The 23,486-nt window shown below is 45.4% G+C and overlaps 1 protein-coding gene across 1 annotated transcript in view; it reads left to right on the forward strand.

Annotated features, from left to right (window-relative positions):
* The window catches only part of LOC137627645 (thioredoxin-related transmembrane protein 2 homolog), a 54,210-nt gene that overhangs the window by 20,914 nt on the left and 9,810 nt on the right, over positions 1-23,486 (forward strand). The window contains exons 3-4 of the mRNA XM_068358786.1: positions 4,016-4,199; positions 4,350-4,545. Of these exons, the coding sequence (XP_068214887.1) occupies positions 4,016-4,199; positions 4,350-4,545 (380 nt within the window). The remainder of the gene's footprint in view (positions 1-4,015; positions 4,200-4,349; positions 4,546-23,486) is intronic.

Raw genomic sequence — 23,486 nt, forward strand, 5'->3', positions numbered from 1 at the left:
TTGTCCCATACATTATGGGGACATACCGCAAAACTATTTTAAAGTTATACAAGGCCCTAATTTTTTCAAAAATTATTTATGGGTGTGAGATATACTCCTCAGCCACCCCCAGCAGACTAAAGATTTTAGATTCTATACACCATACTGGTATCAGATTGGCCACAGGAGCCTTTAAAACTGCTTATCCCAAGCATCCTTGTTGACGCTGGAGAGTTGCCTTTAGACCTTTACTGAAAGTCGTCTTTTGTTCGGTATTGGTAGAGGTTGCAAAGAAATCCTAATTCTTTAATCTATCAGACTGCCAACCTTGTAAAGTGTACATCATACTTTGAGTTATACCCAAAATCTCTTCAACCTTATGGTTTTCAGGTGAAACAATTGATATACAGTCTTGACATAATAATTAGAAGTAAGGTGCTTCCATTTACGCTATCATCAACGCCTCCATAGAAATTACCAGCGATATCTTTTTGTAAGTACTTTATTGGAGTTAAAAAGAATATTACTGACTTAGAAGCTTCTTTTTATGGAAAATGTTGCAGAACATAAGAGAATCGACTTTTATATATACTGATGGCTTCGATTCCCCGGACACTCATCCCACACGGGACTAGAGGAAAGGACGGACTTCGGATGATGGCTGATAGACTAGAATTTGCTGAAGGGTATTGATCTTCTCATCCTTCCTCCTGATTTGATTCTGTTTTCGGACACAACAAAAGAAGGGTGGGGGCCCACATGCTGCACCACACGCCCGCAGGCCTTTGGTCCGAGTCCGGAAAGTACCCTCACATAAATCTCCTAGAGATGAAGGACGTCTGTCTGGCCCTTCAAGAGTTCCACCAGTTCCTGGCGGGTCACTCAGTGGTGGTGATGAGCGACAACACCACGGTAGTGTCTTACATAAAAAAGCAAGGAGGTACTTTTTCGCAGCCCCTATCCCATCTTGGCAGTAGAGATACTGAAATGGGTGGAAGTCCACTCGGTCTCACTATCAGCTCACTTCATTTCCAGCAAGAGGAATGTGCTCACCGACAGTCTGTGGAGAGCATCGCAGATAGTGGGTTCCAAATGGTCTTTGGGTCATCTAGTAGCCTACAAAGTTTGGACTTTTTGGGCTTCCCCGACTGTCGATCTGTTTGTAATGGCCCTAAACTTCAGGCTCCTGTTGTATTGCTCCCCAGTCCCAGACCCCAAGGCGCTCTGGCAAGATGCGTTCCAACAACGGTGGAACACCATCTACGTTTACGCTTTTCCCCCATTCTGTATGATGAGGAGGGTGCTCAACAAGGCCAAAACATCGTTTAATCTTTTAATGACCCTCATAGCTTCGCTATGGCATCATTCAGTATGGTTCCCAGACCTTCTGCTGCTCATGACGGAGCTGCAAAGAGAACTTCCGCCACTACACAATCTACTTAGACAACCACATGTCAGCATCTATCACAAGGCAGTAGCTTTGCTACGTCTTCACGCCTGGAGACTATCTAGCATCCCTTCACTCTGAGAGGATTTTTTGCAACAGGTTGCAAAAAGCATGTCTGAATACCAGTGAAAATCGTCAGCTTCAGTATTCCAGGTGAAGTGGAATATCTTCTGTGGTTGGTGTCATGGAAGGGGTCTCTATCTACTCAATGCCACTATCCCAGCAATAGCAGAGTTCCTTGTGTATTTACGGGAAGAAACGTGCCTTTCGGTTTCAGAGGTTAAAGGCTATTACTGAGCCGTGAGTCTTGCTTTTAGACTGAAAGGAATGGACATTTTCTCATAGCTAGAACTTTTCCTCCTCATACGAAGTAACTTACCTGTCTTCAGTCGGAAGTGAGGCCTCCCCCATGGAACGTGATTCTCGTTCTTCGGTCACTAAAAAGACCTCCGTTCGAAGCATCGTCACCTAACTTGGAAGTCTGTGTTCCTGCTCACCTTTTCCTCGGCCAAACGAGTTAGCGAGTTTCATGGTCTCTCCTATAACATCGCTCGCTCAAGGGAATGGGGTGAGGTAAGCTTCAGCTTCATCCCTGAGTTTGTTGCAAAGACTCAGAATCCGGGGGTTTTAGTTCTTTGCAAAAAGCATGTCTGAATACCAGTGAAAATCGTCAGCTTCAGTATTCCAGGTGAAGTGGAATATCTTCTGTGGTTGGTGTCATGGAAGGGGTCTCTATCTACTCAATGCCACTATCCCAGCAATAGCAGAGTTCCTTGTGTATTTACGGGAAGAAACGTGCCTTTCGGTTTCAGAGGTTAAAGGCTATTACTGAGCCGTGAGTCTTGCTTTTAGACTGAAAGGAATGGACATTTTCTCATAGCTAGAACTTTTCCTCCTCATACGAAGTAACTTACCTGTCTTCAGTCGGAAGTGAGGCCTCCCCCATGGAACGTGATTCTCGTTCTTCGGTCACTAAAAAGACCTCCGTTCGAAGCATCGTCACCTAACTTGGAAGTCGGTGTTCCTGCTCACCTTTTCCTCGGCCAAACGAGTTAGCGAGCTTCATGGTCTCTCGTATAACATCGCTCGCTCAAGGGAATGGGGTGAGGTAAGCTTCAGCTTCATCCCTGAGTTTGTTGCAAAGACTCAGAATCCGGGGGTTTTAGTTCTTTTATTTGACTCCTTCCGGATAACGAGTCCCCGCTCTGTAACCGACGACCCCGATCCTCTGTTAGTATACCCAGTAAGGTGTTTGAGGCGCTACCTCAAGAGAACAGCAGCAGCTCAGCCCAGAGTGCCCTCACTTTTCGTCAGCAAGGGCAGAAACAAAGAGGAGGATCACGAAAAACACAATCTCCGCATTGATTCGCATGGTCATTGACCTTTGCTCTGGATCCTGATCTTCCTCCATCACGTCGTCCCAGAGCCTATTATGTCAGGGCCATAGCTACGTCCATGGACTTCAAAAAGAACTACTCTGTGACGCAGGTATTGCAAGCGAGCAAGTGGAAACGCCAAACTATTTTCACCGCCCACTACCAGCAAGATGTGACACACAGGAACCTCAATACATTCTCTGTTGGTCTTGTGGTGGTTACACAACAGCTGGTTTAATACCTAAAGCTCCTTTTTGGCCAAGTAGCAGAAGGTTGAGGGCATTGGTTACCCAGGTTTTAGTCTGAATGCATGAAAAGGAATGTCTGGCTCTTTTCCTTTCTTCATCCTCCCCTCCCTTGGGGTAATCAGCATCTTGTGTCCTCTGCACAAACTGACCTCAAACCTCTGCAGTCAAACAATGGCTCCCTTGTGTAACATATTATTGTCCCAATACTGTTGTGTCCCCATACCCTGGCGAGGTGGTATTGGGAATGTCTCGGTCTCCTCGGTTATTTCTTACAAGGTTACGGAACAAATGACGAATGGAAATAATTTGTATTTTTCTAACAATACAAACCTTAGATATTTATACATACATGCCCGCCAACCCTGCCCCCGTTGAAGTCCTACCTCCAAGCAAAGTGAAGCTCAGTCACAGGTGTGTGAGTGATTGGTGTAGCTAGCTCCCCCCCTCCCTGCTAACTAGCGGGATAGGTAGTTAATCCTTGCTAAATTCTAATGGCTCATCCTTTCAGCTTTGCCAAAAGTAATACCCCTATAAATACCTAAGGTTTGTATCGTTAGGAAAAATTCCAAATTTCATATTGTTTTTAAAATTTGTAGTATTTATCTGTCCTGTCACACTGAAATATTTTAAGTAACCATGGGAATAAATGTTGTGTCCTATTAGATGAAAACCTAATGTATCCATTTAACAAGGGAAGAAGTTACAGGGTTTATATCCTTCTCCTTTTCATGTCCCTGCATAATGCAGATCTTACAGTTGAGGGTGTTCAAAACTTCCTTCAAGAACTTACCCTTATGACATTGATTTTGCATATTCATTAGTTTTTTGTTTACTGGTTTCATCTGTTTTTTATTTTGGATGTGATTTATATACTGAATTTAGGGTTGCGAGTCACTGGGCTCTGTTTTAATTCTTAGAATTATTCCATGATATGATATTGTTTATAATATGGTAATTATTTTCAGTACATTTCTTAATCATTGGGGAACCTGTCTACAAAGGACCAGAGAAAGTAGTTTACTTCCAAGGAAAAGCCCTGGATGAAGAATTAAATCGAGATAGGAACTGCATTTGGCTCATTACCTTCTTCACTGCCTGGAGTCCTACTTGTTCAAGACTAGCTCCAATTTTTTCAAAGCTTTCAGCCGAGTGCGTATAACCAGGTTTTAATTTACATAGTAATATTAGATATGTGTTATATAATTTTCATCAAATTAAAGGTTTTTCATGAGGATTATTATGATATTGTAGAAAAATGTGGGTTTCCATGTCGAGTATTTCACTTTTATTTCATTGCAGATACACTTTGGACAATTTGAAGTTTGGGAAAGTTGATGTGGGGAGATATCCAGAGGCAGCAAAGCACTATCACATTAATGACACCGCATTTTCAGTACAGTTGCCTACAATTTCACTTTTTAAGGATGGAAAAGAAGTAGAAAGGCGTCCATGTCTGGATTCTAAGCAGAAATTCCAAAAGTTTTATTTCACTGAGGTAAGGAATTCATAGTTTAGATGACTGCCATTAAATTTCATATAAATCTTGAAGATTTACAATAGGAGAGGGCTATTTACCCGCCAAAGTATTAGGTACAGAAATAATGTGATAAAGAGTACTTGGATTGCCTTGGAAATCATAAAGAAATTGCTTAGATATTGGCTTGATATCCAGCCCTGTAAAGATGAAACTTTGTGCAAAATGTGTATGCTGTAGAGGAAGGACCATTTTATGATGAATGTGGGATCATTGTTAGAGGTTTAGGAATCTTTGGCTGAAGTATTTTGGCTGTTTTTTTTTTTCCTCATGGTTAAGGGATTGTAGTACTGTTGCTTCACATTTGCTGAGGTTAGAGATAGCAGCTCTTTAGGATTTAGAGGATCTTGGAATGATTTTGGTTCCTTTAGACCAGATAAGGCTAAATAACTTGAATTTAGTGATATTATGCATGTGAAGTGAATTTGGAAAACCAGAACAAAATTGGTTGAAACCAAAACCATCATATCTCAAAGTCTCAATATCTCATACAAAATTCTGTTTTGTTGAAGGCTTTGCCTTTGTGATGGACCTTTAGTCTTCATTTATGATCTTGTACAAACTTTAAAACATTTAACATGTCTATTTTCAATATTAAACTTACCCGATAATCATGTAGCTGTCAACTCCGTTGCCCGACAGAATTCTATGGAGGGATACGCCAGCTATCACAATACTAGAAGGGGGTGTACTTACCAGCGCCACCTGTGGCCAGGTACTATAGTACTTCTTGTTGACACCTCCTCAATTTTTCCTCTGTCGTGCTTCCGGCAAGACGTTCTGGGATACGCTTATGATCTTGGAGTATTTTCACGGCCTTTGGTGAAGTATTTCTCTCAGATTTCGGCTGTCGCTTTACTGGAAAACTTCTATATTAGCTTAGATAGCTATTATTTAGTCCTGATTAACGGTTAACGATCTTTTGCTTGATTTTGAAACCCCACTTGGCTAACTCTTTTGATTCAAGATGTCTGACATTTCACAAGCCCCCACCCATAGACGATGTAGGTCTTGTAATAGGCGTATTCCGAAGGCCTCGGTAGATCCTCACACCGCTTGTTCTGACTGTAGGGAAAGGCCCTGTCAGTTAGAAGATCGATGTGAGGAATGCGCTGGACTTTCGGAACTTGATTTTGTCCGTCTTCTTAAGTATTCAACCAAGTTAGAGAGAGAGAGAGTTAGGAGGAGTTCTTCTCACTCTTCACTTTTTTCCTCACCTCATGATCCCCTACCTTTTCCTACCCCTGTAGTGGCTACCCCCGAACCTACTATTTGCCCTCAGCCTGATATGTCTGTTGTTTTGCGTGCCATTCAGGCCTTAGGTGACAAAGTAGAGTCAGTGGTTAGTGATCATAAGTCTCTTCTGGCCGAAGTCAAGGAACTTAAGGTCAAGAGTGCAGTGGGTGGTATTAGTGCCAGTGCTGTGACGAGTGCTAGTGTCAGTGCAGTGCCAAGTGCTAGTGTCAGTGTCAGTGTGGTGCGTGAGGATACTTCTGTGCGTGCCAGTCGTCCTCCCAGTCCGGGACCTCTTGCAAGCTCCCAAGCCCAGGGGAGAAGCAATGTCGAAGGGCAAAAGGGTTCGGCAGGCCTTGATCGGCGCACAGAAGTATCCTCGGTGGTTGCGGGCGTGTCTTCCAGAGACCGTCACTCCCACCTGCAGACGATTGAGCCCGTCTTTTACTCGTCTGCTGATCAATTGTCAGGGAAGAAACGCTGGACTCAGGTCTCAAGACCACTCAAACGCAGAGTCCAGACCTCAAGAACTCAACCGGGCTGCAGTCATTGGATTAGCTCTGACTCGCCGCAGTCATCAGTTGAATGCACTCCGCCTAAGAGGAGTAAGGTTCTGCCGCAACAGATCTCTGCTGTTAAGGCTTTACCTCAGCAGACCTTAGTGTCTGCCGACCCCAAGTTGACTCTACTGCAGTCCATGCAGTCACAACTTGCGGTCTTGATGCGTGAGTGTCAGGCTGAGAAGGTTACACCTCCTCCTGCGATCGCTCCGCCTGACCGCAGTACTGCCTGCCAGGCGTACGATGTTGAGGCTCCTCAGGATACCTTACCACGTTCTGAGTTTACTGTTTCCAGTGGTGTGCAGCTCCCTCCGCCTTCCTTAAGGCAACCTCAGCAATGGGAACAGGAAGCTTATACCTTACTTCCTCCGCTTCCACTTGCAGTTCCACCAGTGAGGCAACACTCTCTTGAGGTACAACAACCTCTCCCATCCATGAGTCAGTCTCCTTAGCTCTCGCTGCAGCGAGCTCAACCCTCCTCAAGGCAAGCACCTCAACACCTTAGCCTTGCGCCTAAGGAACCTCAACTCGCGAGACAATTACTGCGTTCTGCGCAGCCACTACCTCATCGCTCACAGCTCACACCTCAGGAACCTCAACTCGTTCCTCAGGAACTTGCTACTGCGCATCCGCCAACCACTCAGCAAGCGCAACCCTTGAGTTCAGACACTCATGCCAGGAGTCAGCCTCCTCCACCCATGCGCCTACCTTCTGCTACTTCTTTTGATCAGCCTTTGCAGACTGAGCCTCAGGTGTTCCCTCAACAGAGTCTTGAAGAGGAAACCACAAATATTGTTGTTCCAGCTCGTGCTGACTCTGCTGTTCAGCATACCTTACCGATCTCTTCGCTACACTCTGGTGATGAGGTGTCTGATGATGAGGCTGCACACCTGGATCCCTCATCAGACGTGGATGAATCCAAGTCTTCTCCACCTTCTATTGACTTTCGTAAGGTCTTGGCTCTTTTTAGGGAGGTATACCCAGACCACTTTGTCTCTGCTATCCCCCGCTCTCCGCCATCTGAGTTTTCGCTGGGCATGCAGCCAGCTAAGTCTTCTTATACTAAGCTCGTCTTAGCAAGGTCCTCTAAGAGAGCGTTAAGGATTTTAGGGGAGTGGTTGCAGTCTAAGCAACAACTTGGAAAGACTTCGTTCATGTTTCCTCCGACTAAGCTCACTTCTAAAGCGGGCGTTTGGTATGCCACAGGAGAGGAACCAGGCTTGGGAGTACCTGCCTCTGCCCAGGCTGACTTCTCAAGTCTGGTAGACTCTCCTCGTAGAACAGCAATGAGGCGCTCTAAGGTTTGCTGGACCTTCTCAGACCTTGATCACTTCCTGAAGGGTGTTTTTAGAGCATTTGAGATGTTCAACTTCCTAGACTGGTGCCTGGGGGCCCTCAGCAAGAAGACCTCCCCTGCGGACAAGGATTCTGCCATGCTCTTAATGTCCTGCATGGATAAGGCCATTAGAGATGGATCTGGCGAGCTTGCTTCGATGTTTGTGTCAGGGGTTCTTAAGAAAAGGGAGCAGCTTTGTACCTTCCTTTCCTCCAGCATCACACCTTGTCAAAGGTCTCAACTCCTTTTCGCTCCGCTCTCGAAGTTCCTTTTTCCCGAAGAGCTTGTTAAGGACTTGTCTGCTGCCCTGATACAAAAGGACACACATGATCTTGTGGCCTCATCGGCTCGTAAGACTAAGGTTGCTACCTCAGTCCCCAGGACTTATCGCACCCCAGTGGCTGATACTCCTGCTACGAGGTTCATACCGCCCTTTCGTGGTAGAGCCCCCAGCCGAGGAAGCTCCCGTCCAGACTCTTCCAGGAGCAAGTCTAGGAAAAGTTCCAAGGCTTCTAAAGGAAAAAACTGACTCTCCGCATCTCCAGACAGCAGTAGGAGCCAGACTCAAGATCTTCTGGCAAGCCTGGGAAAAGAGAGGTGCAGACGCCCAGTCTGTCAGTTGGCTGAGGGAGGGTTACAGGATACCATTCTGCCGCAAACCCCCTCTGACCACATCTCCCATCAACCTCTCTCCCAACTACAAAGAAGAGGACAAGAGGCTAGCGTTGCACCAGGAGGTGTCGCTCCTTGTACAGAAGAAGGCAGTGGTTATAGTCCGGGACCATCAATCCCCGGGCTTCTACAACCGTCTCTTTCTGGTGGCCAAGAAGACAGGAGGTTGGAGACCGGTGCTGGACGTCAGCGCGCTCAATGCGTATGTCACCAAGCAGACGTTCACGATGGAGACGACGAAGTCGGTCCTAGCAGCGGTCAGGCAGGAGGACTGGATGGTCTCGTTGGACCTGAAAGATGCCTACTTTCACGTTCCTATTCATCCAGACTCCCAACCTTTCCTGAGATTCGTTTTTGGAAAGGTTGTCTACCAATTCCAAGCCCTGTGTTTTGGCCTAAGCACAGCTCCTATGGTGTTTACGCATCTGATGAGGAATATAGCAAAATTCCTCCACTTATCGGACATCAGAGCCTCCCTTTACTTAGACGACTGGCTGTTGAGAGCCTCCACGAGTCGTCGCTGTCTGGAGAGTCTCAACTGGACTTTGGACTTAATCAAAGAACTGGGTCTGTTAGTCAACATAGAAAAGTCTCAGCTCATTCCCTCCCAATCCATTGTGTACCTGGGAATGGAGATTCGGAGTCAGGATTTTCGGGCTTTTCCATCGGCCCCAAGGATAAGCCAAGCCCTAGATTGCATCATGAGCATGCTGAAGAGGAGCAGTTGCTCGGTGAGACAGTGGATGAGTCTCACAGGGACCCTTTCATCGCTGGCCCTGTTCGTCGAGCTAGGGAGACTCCACCTCCGCCCTCTTCAATTCCATCTTGCAGCTCATTGGGACAAGGGTTTGACTCTCGAAGCAGTCTCTATCCCAGTCACCAAAGAGATGAAGACCACTCTCTTGTGGTGGAAGACCAATCTCCTTCTCAGGGAGGGCCTATCGTTGGCTATTCAGACCCCCAATCTTCATCTCTTCTCAGATGCATCGGACTCGGGCTGGGGTGCGACCTTGAACGGACAGGAATGCTCGGGAACGTGGAACGAGGAACAGGGAACGCTCCACATCAACTGCAAGGAGCTACTAGCAGTTCATTTAGCCCTGCTGAACTTCAAGTCCCTCCTGCTAGGCAAGGTGGTGGAGGTGAACTCAGACAACACCACAGCCTTGGCTTACATCTCCAAGCAAGGAGGGACCCATTCGAGGAGCCTATACGAGATCGCAAGGGACCTCCTCATTTGGTCAAGAAGTCAAAACCTCACTTTAGTCACGAGGTTCATTCAGGGCAACATGAACGTCTCAGCAGATCGCCTAAGCAGAAGGGATCAGGTCATTCCCACGGAATGGACCCTCCACAAGAGTGTGTGCAACAGACTTTGGACCTTGTGGGGTCAGCCTACCATAGATCTGTTTGCCACCTCCATGACCAAGAGACTTCCGCTGTACTGTTCCCCAGTTCCAGACCCAGCAGCAGTTCATGTGGATGCTTTTCTGCTGAACTGGTCCCATCTCGACCTTTACGCATTTCCACCGTTCAAGATAATAAACAAAGTCCTTCAGAAGTTCATCTCGCACGAAGGGACACGGCTGACGCTGGTTGCTCCCCTTTGGCCTGCAAGAGAATGGTTCACAGAGGTACTTCAATGGCTAGTCGACGTCCCCAGGACTCTCCCTCTAAGAGTGGACCTTCTACGTCAACCTCACGTAGACAGGTTGCACCCAAACCTCCACGCTCTTCGGCTGACTGCCTTCAGACTGTCGAAAGATTCGCTAGAGCTAGAGGCTTTTCGAAGGAGGCAGCCAGCGCGATTGCCAGAGCAAGAAGGGTTTCCACTCGTAGAGTCTACCAATCTAAGTGGGAAGTCTTCCGGAGCTGGTGTAGAGCCAATGCAGTATCCTCTACCAATACCTCTGTGACCCAAATAGCTGACTTCCTATTACATCTTAGGAATGAGAGATCCCTTTCAGCCCCTACGATTAAAGGGTACAGGAGTATGTTGGCTTCAGTTCTCCGCCACAGAGGTTTGGACCTTTCTTCCAACAAGGACCTTCAAGACATCCTTAAGTCTTTTGAGACTTCTAAAGAGCGTCGTCTATCCACTCCAGGCTGGAACCTAGACGTAGTCTTAAGGTTCCTTATGTCACCTAGGTTCGAACCTCTCCAGTCAGCTTCCTTCAAGGACCTTACCCTCAAGACTCTTTTTCTCGTCTGCCTTGCAACAGCTAAGAGAGTCAGTGAGGTTCATGCCTTCAGCAAGAACATTGGTTTCACGACCGAATCTGCAACATGTTCTTTTCAGCTCGGATTCTTAGCTAAGAATGAACTTCCTTCACGTCCTTGGCCTAGATCGTTTGAAATACCTAGCCTCTCCAACATGGTAGGTAACGAGCTAGAGAGAGTTCTTTGCCCTGTCAGAGCTCTCAAGTATTATCTTAATAGGTCTAAACCTATTCGAGGACAGTCAGAAGCCTTATGGTGTGCCATCAAGAAACCTTCGAGGCCCATGTCCAAGAACGGGGTTTCGTATTATATAAGGCTTCTGATTAGAGAAGCCCATTCTCACTTAAAGGAGGAAGACCTTGCGTTGCTGAAGGTAAGGACCCACGAAGTAAGAGCCGTAGCTACTTCGATGGCCTTTAATAAAAACCGTTCTCTGCAGAGCATAATGGATGCAACCTATTGGAGGAGCAAGTCAGTGTTTGCATCATTTTATCTTAAAGATGTCCAGTCTCTTTACGAGAACTGCTACACCCTGGGACCATTCGTAGCAGCAAGTGCAGTAGTAGGTGAGGGCTCAGCCACTACATTCCCTTAATCCCATAACCTTTTTTAACCTTTCTCTTGAATGCTTTTATTGTTGTTTTTATGGTTGTTACGGTAGGCTAAGAAGCCTTCCGCATCCTTTTGATTTGGCGGGTGGTCAATTCATTCTTGAGAAGCGCCTGGGTTAGAGGTTGTGTAGAGGTCCTTTAGTAGGGGTTGCAGCCCTATATACTTTAGCACCTTTGAGTTGATTCAGCCTCCAAGAGGAACGCTGCGCTCAGTAAGGAAGACGAACTTAAAAAAGAGGCAGAGTAACGGTTCAATTCGACTTCCTTACCAGGTACTTATTATTTCATTGTTATTTGAGATAACTGTTATATGAAATATGGGATACTTAGCTATCCTTTAATCTTGTACACTGGTTTTCACCCACCCCCCTGGGTGTGAATCAGCTACATGATTATCGGGTAAGTTTGATATTGAAAAATGTTATTTTTATTAGTAAAATAAATTTTTGAATATACTTACCCGATAATCATGATTTAATTGACCCTCCCTTCCTCCCCATAGAGAACCAGTGGACCGAGGAAAAATTGAGGAGGTGTCAACAAGAAGTACTATAGTACCTGGCCACAGGTGGCGCTGGTAAGTACACCCCCTTCTAGTATTGTGATAGCTGGCGTATCCCTCCATAGAATTCTGTCGGGCAACGGAGTTGACAGCTACATGATTATCGGGTAAGTATATTCAAAAATTTATTTTACTAATAAAAATAACATGTTTCATTATTGTCAATTGTAGTATTAAGAGGTGTTGCATATGAAAAGTTGTATATGAGAAATCCAATAGTTTTGAAAATACATAATTAGAAATATGGGGAACTAGGCTCCAGCATTGGCATGTGGCCTTTTTCTTAAAGAAGTTTTCAAGTACAAGGTCCTCCATGAGGAAGGGATCTGGGTTCCAATATTATCTCTCTTATGATTATATAAATTCATGTAATTCCCATGTATTTATGCTGGCTTTGATGCTTTGCTATTGTCACAAATCTATCTTGAGGGTTGCTCTGATGCCAAAAGGGCTCCTTATAAATTAACGTTAGATTGTGAGCTAATGGTGGGAAAAATCTTCCGTCATTTTTAACATCAATGTTTTCAACCGATATTTAGCAAGTGTATCCATACCTAACCCTAAGTTGTTAATGCATCACAAGTTTAGCAAAAACCCAAGAACAGATTGACATGAATTAATCCTTTAAAAAACTCCTACAACCTTATGAATCTTATAAAGCAACCCAGTATTGTCTCTTGATACATGCAAGACAGTAAATTGTTTGTTAGCTTAATTTTTTTACTGTTTTTCTAACCAAATTCCTACTTAGTGGGCTAGGGTCATGCACATACTGTATTTCTGGGCTCGAACCTGTGCCGCCCAGTGAATAAGCTCCATTTAGCACTTATTCTTAGGTAATTTACTGCTAAATATACCAGAGAAAAAATGTAAAGGAGTGCTAGGTTAACTAGCTCGCTCACCTATTGGTGTCGGTATAAAATTGGGCGTATAATCCAGAGGTCCCGCACTATTTAGATTCATCCACGACAGAAACCCCAATAGAGGAGAGCCGTTCAACCTCACTCGGTACTACTAACAATGCATCCGCTCAGAACCCAACTCCTTTTAGCACGTCTCGTGTGTAACCCGCTTTTTTGTTGTGCTCTCGTTTTTTCGCTTTTTTCTTTGGATTATGGCTTCTTCGTCGGTTTCCCTGGAGACACCGTCTAAGTTAAGTACCAAGCTGTGTTTTGAGCAACCTAGATCGTCTAATATTTGATTTATAGGAGTGTATTCTCTTCGTTCATACCGATCTTGCTTGATTCCATTTACAGTTGGTACTCCTGTTTTGAGAGCTTTTAGTTTCACTCGCGGTGTTACTATATGTATTAATTTTATTATTAAATTTTATTTGTTATTATGGATATTCATTATTTAGCGTTTAGAACCCTCGTGGTTCAAATTTTGGGCCGATATCATTTACGTATCGTTATGGCTGCCGACCTTCGTGCTAGGCGGCAATGTTATTTTTTAAGCCATCAGGTGTGTCTTTTGTGATTTAATTATTATGTTGCATGCCTTGCCCAAAAATTTTTATGTGTTTATTTTATATTATCAACGCTATTACTATTATAATGAATATTGTGCTATTACTCCGTTTGATCTGTCTGGTTGGGGATCGTCAGTTGGTAGCCCTGCTGCTCCGTATCACGTGATCCTCCCTCATGCTCCCCCTCTCGCTAGGTGGGTGGCTAGGCTTCTCTCCCCCTCTCCCCTAGGGGACCGTTGCCTTCCCTCCTTGTAGAGGGGGTTCAGTGTTTATGGACTTTGTCCTCCGGGTGTCCCGGCGGGTTCGGCTCTGTCTAGTCTGGTTGGCCACCGGTCAACAGAGTTGGATCCCGGTGCACCCTATTTTATATTCATTTATCACACTGGTTTATGTTATATGAAACCCTCTGGGTTCCGTTGGCGGTTCTTATCTACAGTTCCGCCCACCTATTTAATTTATAACAGATCCTATGATGATTATATGACAGATCACTACCCCGGAGTTCCTATACGAATTGGTTTTGGATACTTTTATTTCCCGGCTCGGGGCTTAGCCTCGCCCCGGGAAATCAGACACCCTGTGTCTTAAATTTTTGTTGTTGCATCCTTTTTTTTATACTCCCGGCTCGACCGGAATGGATGGCTATACTTTAGTCTTAAGCTAGACTTTTGTTTAGGCCGGGTCCTCCGGACCCGCCCCTACTTAAGAATATTACAGTTAAGCCCTAATCTTGTGTTAGGCTTATGTTAGGCCCGGGTCCTCCGGACCCGCCCCTACTTAAGAGAATTACAGTTTCTCATATACTATTTACTTTAGTCTTAAGTTAGACTTATGTTTAGGCCCGGGTCCTCCGGACCCGCCCCTACTTAAGAATATTACAGTTAAGCTCTAATCTTGTGTTAGACCTATGTTAGGCCCGGGTCCTCCGGACTCGCCCCTACTTAAGAATATTACAGTTAAGCTCTAATCTTGTATTAGATCTATGTTAGGCCCGGCCGCCGCTACTTAAGAATATTACAGTTAAGGTCTAATCTTGTGTTAGACCTTTGTTAGGCCCGGGTCCTTCAGACCCGCCCCTACTTAAGAATATTACAGTTAAGCTCTAGTCTTGTATTAGATCTATGTTAGGCCCGGGTCCTCCGGACCCGCCCCTACTTAAGAATATTACAGTTAAGCTCTAATCTTGTGTTAGACCTTTGTTAGGCCCGGGTCCTTCGGACCCGCCCCTACTTAAGAATATTACAGTTAAGCTCTAGTCTTGTATTAGACCTATGTTAGGCCCGGGTCCTCCGGACCCGCCCCTACTTAAGAATATTACAGTTAAGCTCTAATCTTGTGTTAGACCTTTGTTAGGCCCGGGTCCTCCGGACCCGCCCCTACTTAAGGGAATTACAGTTTCTCATATACTATTCTTTTTATAGATGGTGCATTGTCTGACGCCGGCCTGTGCAGCTGTTATGCACCAGCCTTGTGGCCACTCCGTCTGCCGATCTCATGCCCCTTGTGGGGTTCAACTGGAAGACGTTGTGGTATGGCACCCGGATAACTGTGTGATTTGCTTCGACCTCATCACTACCCTTGGATCTGATTCGGTGAGTCCCGTTGGCTATGTTGCCTTCTTATTTTACTATTAGTAAGATCTCTATGGTCTTGAAGGACCATTGGGAGTCTTCCCTTTTATAATTCCCACTATTATTTCAGGCATCCCCGGAGCAAAAGTCTGCGGCTCGGGCCACACTGAAGGTGTGGGTTGGTGGTTTTGCCCGGAATGTGAAGTCTAAGCGGCCGTACGTCCTATCTGAGGACTACTGCTCCATGGTTTACCCCAACGCTAAGTCTTCAGCCGCTGTGGCTAGGCATGTGGCAGCTCCCATCATTGCCCACATTGATGCCACCATAACGGGTCTCATCGACCCAGAGCAAGATCCATCGGACGCCCCCGGAGGTCTGGAGGATAATGTTGCCTCCATGAACCTGGACGTCGAACCAATGTTACTAGACGAGCCGGATACAGGTAGGGTGGTAAGTGAGGCAAGTGTTTCCGGCGCTGAGATTCCTATCCTCAGCCCCGCTCTTTCTTCTTCTTCTGATCGCTCTTCTTTTCATGGATTTTCTGGGGACCGTGATTCGTCTCAACGATCATACCCGGTCCCCCCTAAGGATAAGTCTACATCAAGAACCTTACCCAAAGCTCGCAAGCCCCACAAGACTTCCCATAGCTCTAAACAAGGTACAGACCTGTCATCAAAAGCCTCTGGTTCCTCCTCTAAGTCTCACGACCCGGGAGTTCATTCCGCCCCTCCTGCTGCTAGCCCGGGCCTTTCCGAATCAGCCATGCTTCGCATCGTGTCGGAGATGCAAGCAAAGTTGGTTTCGGAGATGCATTCTAAGATGGACACGATGTTCTCTAACATCGGTCAGAGACTTGGGGCTTTAGAGCAAGGTGCTCCGGAGAGAGTCCAAAGCTCTCTCATCCCGGATGCCTCTAAGCTCCCGCCGTTTGCCAAGAACAACCCTTGGCGTATGGCTCTTCATTCCCCGTTCTCAGACGGAATGTTGACTTTGGAGGGCCTTGGCACTCGTCCTCTAGAGGACTTTGAATTCTTTCCTCCTGGTCTGGCATTTCCATTTCATGGTTATGCCAGGCTTACCGAGGAAGCTTTAGTTCGGTTAGACAAGGTCTCCAAAGAGACGGTCATCTTCCCTAAAGAGCAAGCCCAATCTGTTTGGGCCAGATTTTTGAACGACATCGGCTGCACTAACACCATGCTGACGCCTTATAAAAGCTCTTTTACGATGTTCTTAATGGACAAGAACACCTTGACTCCATGCGTCAATAAGGTGGCAGAGCTTGCCTTCCAATATGCTCTGGAGGAGAAGCCCTTGCCGCCCATCCGAGAGGTGGATCCAATCTCCCTCCTTCTTCCTTCAGGCATTGAGTGTTGGGACAACGTCCATACCACCTTTACCTCTGGCAAGCTAGCAGCAGACTGTGCCTCAGTTTTGTTTAGTGAGAGGCTTCCCCGTCTCCCGGAATCCCTCATTAAACAGGAATATGATTCCCGCCTACGTGTGGGCCGTACTCTAAACTTGGCCACATCCACGGAGTCGATAGCCTTGACTTACGATACGGAGAGTATTTTTAAGTCTCTCAACAAGGCTACATTACAGTCTTTATATTATGACCTGTATGACTTCGCTACTGCTAAACGCAGATGTCGCAAGCATGTCCTAGCTGAGGCGACGATTAGGCATGAACCTAATAAGCTCATCCGGTCCTCCTGTTGGGGTTCAAATCTCTTCCCCGAAGATCTCGTAGAGGAAGTCTTGGCGGAGGCCACTAGAGTTAATCAGAGCCTTAAAGCCCGTTGGGGTTTGACCCCGAAACGCAAATATGACCCCGCAAATTATCAAGCCCGGGGTAGGAAGAAGCTTCGTCCATATACCTCCACCCAGTTCAGGCAACAGCAGAGTGGTTCGTCCAACTTCCGGCGGCCTCTTCCCCCATCTCCTGTTGTCCCTGCACGGCCTTCCACCTCTCAGGCTCCTTCGGATGACTATGTCACCGTTCTGCTCCCTAAGAGCCAGCTTTCTGGTGCCTCCTCCACTTCTCCTGCCTTTAACCAGTCTTACGAGGCTCGTAGCTCTTCCCAGAGTTATGGTAGAGGTAGAGGCTACCACCGTGGTTCTAACCAGAACAAAGGCAGGGGAAGAGCCTTTCGCAGAGGAAAGAATTTCCGAGGCGGACGTGGAGGCAACTCCTCAAACCAATACTGAGGTGCAGCAGGTAGGGGGGAGGCTCTATGCCTTCCGCAACAAATGGAGGTTCAGTCCCTGGGCGTTCAGTATCATCTCCAAGGGACTGGGGTGGAGTTGGATTCAAGGACCTCCTCCTCCGAACAAATTTCGTCAACATTCCACTCCGGACCTGGTCGAATTTGTCCAGGATCTTTTACAAAAGAACGCCATACAAGAAACGAAACACCTGAAGTTTCAAGGTCGGCTGTTCAGTGTCCCGAAGAAGGATTCGGACAAGAGAAGAGTGATTCTAGACCTATCCCTTCTCAACTTGTCCATTCAATGCGACAAGTTTCGAATGCTTACCGTCTCGCAGGTGCGGACCTTACTTCCCCGTGGGGCCGTCACCACCTCTATCGATCTTACAGACGCCTATTATCACGTCCCGATAGCGAGACACTTCCGTCCGTACCTAGGCTTTCGCTTAGGGGACAAAAGTTACTCCTTCAAGGTGATGCCCTTCGGGCTCAACATCGCCCCAAGGATCTTCACAAAGTTAGCAGAAGTCGCTGTTCAGGAACTCAGGAATCAAGGGATTCAAGTAGTAGCCTATCTGGACGACTGGCTCATTTGGTCAGACACCTCCCAAAATTGCCTAAAAGCCACTCACAAAGTCATCCATTATCTTCAATCTCTAGGCTTCCAGATCAACTTCAAGAAGTCCCGTCTTCTTCCAAAATCGAAGTTCCAATGGCTCGGCCTGCAATGGGATCTTATATCTCATACTCTGTGTCTTCCCAGACCCAAGAGGTTAGAGATTGCAAGGAACACCAAACGCTTTCTCAAAGACAAAGTAAGTTCCAGACGACTCCAAGAGAGGATTCTGGGGTCCCTTCAGTTTGCCTCAGTGACGGATCTTCTTCTGAAGGCAAAATTGAAAGATATCAATCGTGTCTGGCGTTCGAGGGCGAACCGGAAGCTCCGGGACAGGAAAGTCCGCCTTCCTCCCATTCTACGGGAAAGACTTCTTCCTTGGACAAGAGCAAACAGTCTGTCAAAGTCAGTTCCCCTTCGATTTCCGCCTCCGAAATTAATCATTCACACGGACGCATCCTTATCAGGTTGGGGCGGCTATTCTCAGCTCAAGAAAGTTCAAGGTCTTTGGACTCCCTTGTTCCGCCAATTTCACATCAATGTGCTAGAGGCCATGGCAGTTCTTCTAACCCTGAAACGTCTCGCTCTTCCCAAGAAACAACACCTTCGTCTGGTCCTCGACAGCGAAGTGGTGGTCCGCTGCCTCAACAGAGGCGGGTCAAAGTCAGGGCCTCTGAACCATGTTCTAGTAGCCATATTCTCCCTAGCAGCCTTGAACCGTTGGCATCTTTCAGCTGTCCACCTGGCGGGAGTCCGGAATGTAGTGGCAGACGCCCTGTCCCGGACCTCCCCTCTAGAATCGGAATGGTCACTCGATCTAAAGTCATTTCGGTGGATTCTCTCTCAGGTTCCCGGTCTCCAAGTGGACCTCTTCGCCACGGAATCCAACCACAAATTGAGAGTATATGTGGCTCCCAATCTAGACCCTCAGGCTTACGTCACAGACGCCATGTCACAGAATTGGGACACCTGGGAAAAGATTTATCTCTTTCCCCCGGTGAATCTTTTGCTGAAAGTTCTAGATAAACTGAGATCCTTCAAAGGACAAGTAGCCTTGGTCGCACCCAACTGGCCCAAGAGCAACTGGTATCCTCTCCTGCGAGAGTTGAGACTATACCCTCACCCGATACCCAATCCGGTTCTGTCTCAGATAGTACAAACACGCGTTGTGTACGCTTTCTCAAACATTCAGAGCGCCCTAACTTTATGGACTTTATGAAGTTTGCTGCTATGCATGGTGCCAATATTGATCCTCAAAACACCTTGTTCCTGGAATCGGATAAACGGGATTCCACCATCCGCCAGTATGACTCTGCAGTTAAAAAGTTGGCAAAATTTTTAATAGACTCAGACGTGAACTGTATGAACTTGAACCTTACAGTCACTTTCTTTAGATCGTTATTAGAATCAGGTCTGGCAGCCAATACTATCACCACTATTAAATCGGCTCTGAAAAAGATCTTCCTAGTGGGTTTTAACATAGACTTAACCGACTCTTTGTTAGCTTCAATTCCGAAAGCTTGTGCCAGACTGAAACCGGTTACTCGTCCTACCCCGGTGACCTGGTTCCTTAATGACGTACTCAAATTGGCTTCTGATACCATTAACAGTTCTTGTGATTACATTCCCCTTCTCAGGAAAACACTTTTCCTGGTGAGCTTGGCTTCCGGGGCAAGAATTTCTGAATTGGCAGCCTTGTCGAGAGACCCGGGTCATATTGACTTCCTGCCTTCGGGAGAGGTCCTTCTTTCTCCTAACAAATTCTTTTTGGCTAAGAACGAAGACCCTCAAAACAGATGGTCCTCCTGGAAAATTGTTCCCCTCACGCAAGATCCGTCTCTGTGCCCTGTTACTACTCTTAGGTCTTATTTATCCCGGACCTCCTCTAACTCCTCGGGGCCTCTATTCGTTAGAGAACAAGGTGGTACCATTACTATTAAAGGGATCAGGCAACAAATTTTGTATTTTATTAAACAAGCTAACCCTGACTCTTTTCCTCTTGCACATGAAATCAGGGCGGTTGCTACCTCGGTGAACTTCTTTCACCACATGAATTTTACAGACCTTTCCAGGTATACAGGGTAGAAATCACCGTCAGTGTTCAAGAAACACTACCTTAAACATTTGGAAGCCCTAAAATTTTCTACAGTAGCCGCAGGGAGTGTAGTTACTCCCAGGTAACTCACAGGTTAATGCCTTGTCTCTTTATCTCTCCCTCTTACCTGCCTCATTTATACCCTATTGTATTCGTTGGTCTCGCACCTGAATACTGTTATTATATTTGTAAATTTTTATACTCCTGAGTATCTGTATATATTATCACTCACGGCATTATTATACCTACCTTATTGGATTTATGTTCATATTTAAGATACCCTTATAATTGTTTTTTGGTACTCATCTCTGATTAAAAGCATCCTGTATTTCCCTTACGCTTATGTTTTTTCCTTTATTTTGCAAGTTTGGTGACATTTTCTCTTGTATAGATTCACTGGGCGGCACAGGTTCGAGCCCAGAAAAGGGATTTTGACGTAGGAAAAATCTATTTCTGGGCGAAGGACCTGTGCCGCCCAGTGAACCCTCCCAGCTCCTCTCCCTTGGAGTCCCCAAACTTTGGGTGCTAAGGAGTTGGGTTCTGAGCGGATGCATTGTTAGTAGTACCGAGTGAGGTTGAACGGCTCTCCTCTATTGGGGTTTCTGTCGTGGATGAATCTAAATAGTGCGGGACCTCTGGATTATACGCCCAATTTTATACCGACACCAATAGGTGAGCGAGCTAGTTAACCTAGCACTCCTTTACATTTTTTCTCTGGTATATTTAGCAGTAAATTACCTAAGAATAAGTGCTAAATGGAGCTTATTCACTGGGCGGCACAGGTCCTTCGCCCAAAAATAGATTTTTCCTACGTCAAAATCCCTTATGTAGGCAGTGCCCCAATAAGCATGTTGGTGGTGCACGAGTAAACGTGTTGTCGAGCAGATGGTAGTTCGAATGTATTATGAATTAAATTTATCCCCAGCAGTTTGCCATGTTGGACAAATGGACTCTTGGGGATATTTTTTTGCATTGGTCTGTAAGTTTGGCTTATAAGTGGACTAGCGGATGTTGAACCCGTGGGTAAGGAGGGTGTATTGTACATTACTTTAGACAGTCCTAATTTTAATGAGAATCACAAAAAGAATTCTTGTTTGGCTATCTAATATATCAAGGGTTACATTTTCTATTACTTCATGATGCAATCACTTAAAAAGAAATCATTTCATGTGGAATGAAGAACCTTGAGATTAAGATAGGCATTTGCTCTTACGCTCAAACAAATATTTTGTCCTTTTATATAAGGTATGTCTATTGGAGTTGGAACAGCCGTTGATTCGTTAACAAGGTAGTTGGTTAATGACAAGTGTTACAGGGAGAAGGCCCGCCCACCCATCTTTCACATAATATCCAGTTTTGTCCGAAGTTCACAGGGACTTGGACCTAGAGAAGCTGTGGCCTACCTTTAGCATCAATGGTGTTCCGTCTGCGGAGAAGCAGCTGAATGTGCTAACAGATGCTAAAGCCTCCAGAGCTTCTGCTGCTGTGCTCTCCTCTTCTGCTGTTTGACCTGCAGGAAGAGATGACGATTCGACCGTCAACGAGTCGTTCAACACTAGGAGAAGATCCTCAATCCTCTCCTAAGGGTTTAATGCCGCTGGCCAGGAAATCCACGACTTTGACTTCTGGGAAGGGGAAGAAGTTTCTGTGCCTACCTTCCCCTCCCAGACCTTTATCTTTAAACTCACCCTCTGCTGCTGAGCCCTCAGATGTTGCACCACCTGCTCCGAAGATGAAGAGGTCACATAATAGGACCGATCATCTAAAAAGGCTTTGCCTGACCTCCCCTCATGTATATGTGAGAGAGGCAGTGCTGTACCACACACCAACCATCAGGAAGGGGAAGCGGTGTAAGGTACAGGTGCTTACGCTCCTGCTACTACTGCTCTGTTCCATACGGGAATGGGTATGCTCACTGTCGGTTGGGACAAAGGCCTCTACTTTTACCCTCTACTGTCTTCAGTCACCTCAAGGGAGACAACTTCAACAATGACAACAGCCCAGCAAAGGGAGGGTGGTACGTCAAGCAACTGTTTAGATCCTCCTTCACACGCAATCATCATGCACACGATCTCCATGAGACCGGTCTACTTGCACAAGGTCTCTACTCTCAAGGACTCCATGCTCAAATTCTCTATTGCGTAGGAGTGCATGCAATTTACTTGCAAGGATCCCATGTGCAAGGAATTTATATGCAAACTCCCCACACACATGTTTTCACCTGCTTGATCAATATTAACCATAACTTCTGGTTCCTGTTCTCCACAAACCAGTTCTCTTCATGAGGTACTACTCGATAGATCTCTTCTCTCCATCGTGATATGCAAGACGTGGACATTGGTCACCTACTTCTTCTCACAACTCTTAACTCATTGTATAGGGATCCTTCAATGCACTGGGATCATACTAATTGAACTATAAAGTTTGTCTGTCTAGCAGAATAACATGAGCAAGGCCTATGTTCATATGATGAATAAGCTTATATGAATAAAGTGATTAAGCCAGTTCAAAAGAAATATGGATACTAAATTGATGACATTTATGACTAGAATTAATTTTACATAAACAGTCAAGACTTGAGATAATATGAAAAGTCTAGTTCTGCTAAGTGTAATACAGTACAAAGATTTATTTATAACTAATTGAGTTAGTCCTTGGTACATACATACATATACCAAAGGCACTTCCCCCAATTTAAAAATTCTACTATGTTAAAACAATTTCTTGTTGATTTTATATAGTGTCTTTGCTCATTCCTATATATATCTAGATGCAATGTAGTAAGTATTGCATAAGCCATTATTACATCAAGACCATATATATTTGCATTAACATTCTTTAAACCAAGTTGTGAATGGACTTATAAGCTAATGCAGTTAGTTTATATTTTATTTGCAGTTGATGAGTAATAAAATATGGGGGTAGGGGATTTAGTTCTTTTTTTAAGGTTTATTGAAGGATGGTAAACCCAAAATTTTTATTGTAATTTGCTAATTTCTATTGGTTCCCATAATATTTAACAGATTGATGAGGGAGATTGGAATTTCAGTTTTTGTTTTGTCCAGTGCTCCACTATTTTAACATTTGTACATTTAAGTATTAAAAGCATAATAGTAGAGAGAGAGTATTGTGATATCAGACCATTCTCTCTCATTTTATAAATGGATTATGTGTTGATAACTAAAAAAATGTTTGGAAGATTGAAAGATGTGCACGTGTTTAGGGGTATGGCTAACGGTATGTCTGATAATTTTTTGGTGGAAGGAAAATTAGTTGTAGCAAAAGAGTGGGGGAATAGAGTAGGTGGATGTAAAAGGGAGCTAGTGAGGGTTGAAGAGCTAATAAAACTGGGGGTAAAAAGTAAATATCAGGAAAGGTTGAAAATGGCATATGACACAGTGAAAGTAAGAGAAACTGGAAATTTAGAGTGGAAGTTAGTAAAAGAAAATTTTGTTGGGATTGCAAGTGATGTGTGTGTGGCAAGAAGGTTGTTGGAGGCAGCATGAGGAAGGGCAGTGAATGGTGGAATGAAGGAAAAAGTGGAAGAGAAAAAGAGGGCTTTTGAAGAATGGCTGCAGAGTAATAGTATAGAGAAGTATGAAAAATATAAAGAGAAAAATGTGGAAGTAAAGCACAAGGTACGTGAGGCAAAGAGGGCAGCTGACCTGAAGTGGGGTCAGGGATTGGGTCATTCATATGAAGAGAATAAGAAGTAGTTTTGGAAAGAAGTGAAGAGAGTAAGGAAGGCTG

Source organism: Palaemon carinicauda, chromosome 35, assembly GCF_036898095.1.
Source record: "Palaemon carinicauda isolate YSFRI2023 chromosome 35, ASM3689809v2, whole genome shotgun sequence".
Taxonomy (NCBI): Eukaryota; Metazoa; Arthropoda; class Malacostraca; order Decapoda; family Palaemonidae; genus Palaemon; species Palaemon carinicauda.